This window comes from Protobothrops mucrosquamatus, unplaced genomic scaffold (genome assembly GCF_001527695.2).
Source record: "Protobothrops mucrosquamatus isolate PMUCROS unplaced genomic scaffold, P.Mucros_1.0 scaffold3065, whole genome shotgun sequence".
In the NCBI taxonomy this organism is placed as follows: domain Eukaryota; kingdom Metazoa; phylum Chordata; class Lepidosauria; order Squamata; family Viperidae; genus Protobothrops; species Protobothrops mucrosquamatus.
The window spans coordinates 23,302-26,190 of NW_015389076.1; the positions used below are offsets into that span (position 1 = coordinate 23,302).

Sequence of the window (2,889 nt, forward strand, 5' to 3'; positions counted from 1 at the left end):
TCCATTTAATAAACTTTGGTCCAGTTGCCATGATTTTAACCTTTTTAGAAACGCTTAGCGACCACATAAATAGATTTTCTCCAGGCTGAATTTTTCAATTCTTCCAACTGGCTGAGGAATTCTGGGAGTTGAAGTCCACAAGTCATAAAAGGGCCAAGTTTGAAGACCCCTGCAGTAAAATATGCATGTTAAAAAAAAATCTGTGTTCAGATACCAATGTCGAGGCCGTCTAACTGAAGCACAGCATCATTTATCTGAAAAAAATCAGAAACTTGATGGGCATAAGCCCTTACAGCTGGTCACAATGCGATCTACAGTTTGAGGTGGGGTACTCCAGTCACACTGAGGGGAGGATACTACGCCCCATTTAAACATTGAGTCCCGACAGTGCGAACGCTATTCAGGATTGTCCATTACTGATGTGGTAGTTCAAAGCCCGACCCCACTTTTTTGTGGGGTCATAGAATAGGACAGGTAGAGGACAGGAAGACCTGGAGGAACGTTGTCCATGGGGTCGCGATGGGTCGGACACGACTTCGCAATTAACAACAACAACAGAATAGAATAGAGCTGGAAGAGACCTTGGGAGTCTTCTAGTCCAGCCCCTGCTCAAGCAGGAGACCCTACACCATTTCAGACAAGGGGCTGTCCAGTCTCTTCCTAAAAAAATCCAGTGATGGAGCACCTACAACTTCTGGTGGCAAGCTGTTCCATTGGTTAATTGTCCTCACTGTCAGGAAGTTTCTCCTTAATTCCAGGTTGCTTCACTCCTTGATTAGTTTCCATCCATTGCTTCTTGTCCTGCCGTCTGGTGCTTTGGAAATAAATTGACCCCCTCCTCTTTGTGGCAGCCCCTCAAATACTGGAATACTGCTATCGTGTCACCCCTAGTCCTTCTTTTCTCTAGACTGGCCAAACCCAAATTCCTGCAATCGTTCTTCATATGTTTTAGTCCCCAGGCCTCTAATCCTCTTAGTTGCTCTTCTCTGCACCCTTTCCAAAGTCTCAATATCTCTCCTGCAGCGCATGGACCTAACCTGGATGCAGCACTCCAGGTGTGGTCCTACCAGGGTTTTATAAAGTGGTCCTCACCGTTAACACAATCCCGACTTATACGTCTTCCTGTTTTCTTAGCTGTTCACGGTACACTCGGGACTCTTTTTTCCAACCCCTAAGTTGGAAGTTGTAAATCAAAATGCAAAAGTTGGAAATTGTAAATCAAAGCTCCGTGGGGAGGGGGGGGGGAATAAACAAGGGCATCTAAATGGTATTTTACCTTATTACTTTCTGCCGCTTGATTTTGGCCTTCTTTGGCTTTTGATCTGGCATCTGTGGCTTGGATTCTGTTCGTCTCCATTTTGGTCTTCAGGGAACTTATTTCCTCTGTCAGCTTGGACTGTTTTTCTGGAAAAGCCTGCAACCCGGTGGCAGCCTTGCTCATTTGGTTCTCAGCCTGCGTCCCAGGAAACACAACATTATTAGAGGACAGTCACTTAAATAGGAGCCAGCTGTGTGCTGCAACTGCCAAAAAAGCCAACACAGTGCTGGGCTGCATTAACAGAGGGATAGAATCAAGATCACAGGAAGTGTTAATACCATTTTACAATGCCTTGGTAAGGCCACACTTGGAATCCTGCATCCAGTTTTGGTCACCACGATGTAAAAAAGATGCTGAGACTCTAGAAAGAGTGCAGAGAAGAGCAACAAAGATGATTAGGGGACTGGAGGCTAAAACATATAAGGAAAGGCTGCTGGAATTGGGTCTGTTTAGTTTAATGAAGAGAAGGACGAGGGGGGACATGATAGCAGTCTTCCAATATCTCAGGGACTGCCCCAAAGAAGAGGGAGTCAAGCTATTCTCCAAAGCGCCTGAAGGCAGGACAAGAAGCAACGGATGGAAACTGACCAAGGAGAGAAGCAACCTGGAACTAAGGAGAAACTTCCTGACAGTGAGAACAATTAACCAGTGGAACAACCTGCCTCCAGAAGCGGTGAATGCTCCAACCCTGGAAGTTTTTAAGAAGAGACTGGACAGCCATTTGTCTGAAATGGTGTAGGGTTCCTGCCTGAGCAGGGGGTTGGACTCGATAACCTCCAAGGTCCCTTCCAACTTTATTATTATTATTATTATTATTATTATTATTATTATTATTATTATTATTATTATTATTATTATTATTATTATTATTATTATTGTTGTTGTTGTTATTATATTTAAAAACAAATTAAACATCACATGCTTGAATTTACAATCTTTAAGTTAACTGGGGATACCTCTGAAATATTTGACACAGCTTCTTCTATTTTCTCATTTGAAGCTGCCAAGGCATCTTGGGTTTGTCTCTGAGTGTCTTCGACTTCTTTCAAGTTGGTTATTATTTCGTCAGGTGCAGTGAGAGCTTTCGTTCTCTCCCTGAGTTTTAAACAAAATAATAATAATCATGAGCCGGATCTTGAGATTCGCAAGAAATGTGCGTGCTAGGGTTTATTAACTGGAAGCAGAATACGATAACGAGAGAAAGAAAAGGAACCCAATGAACGAACCAAATAAACCTTTACTGCAAGTCATTTACGAAGGTGAACGAGGATGGAGCAGAACATCAGAGTAACAAAAGACTTCATCGTGGTTGCGTTGCTCAGGTGACATTGGTTTTCGCACTGAACGGTCGAAAAGTTATCGTGGGATAAGATTAGCCCAATCAGAAAATTCATTTTCAGGGATTCGCATTTGACGATCACAAATACAACTTTGTTGGGGTCCTTGATGCTCTCCGAAGCCGGTTGTTTTCTTGCAGACGTTTCATTACCCAACTAGGGAACATCATCAGTGCTAGAAGGGAGTGGGGGAGGGAGAAGAGGAGGAGGAGGAGGAGGAGGAGGGAGGGAGGG

The 2,889-nt window shown here is 43.6% G+C and overlaps 1 protein-coding gene across 1 annotated transcript in view; it reads right to left on the minus strand.

Moving 5' to 3' along the window:
- LAMB4 (laminin subunit beta 4) overlaps positions 1–2,889 on the minus strand; it is a 56,479-nt gene that overhangs the window by 1,709 nt on the left and 51,881 nt on the right. Inside the window, exons 31-32 of the mRNA XM_015826340.1 lie at positions 2,275–2,413; positions 1,277–1,453 (exon numbers count right to left, since the gene is read on the minus strand). Of these exons, the coding sequence (XP_015681826.1) occupies positions 1,277–1,453; positions 2,275–2,413 (316 nt within the window). The remainder of the gene's footprint in view (positions 1–1,276; positions 1,454–2,274; positions 2,414–2,889) is intronic.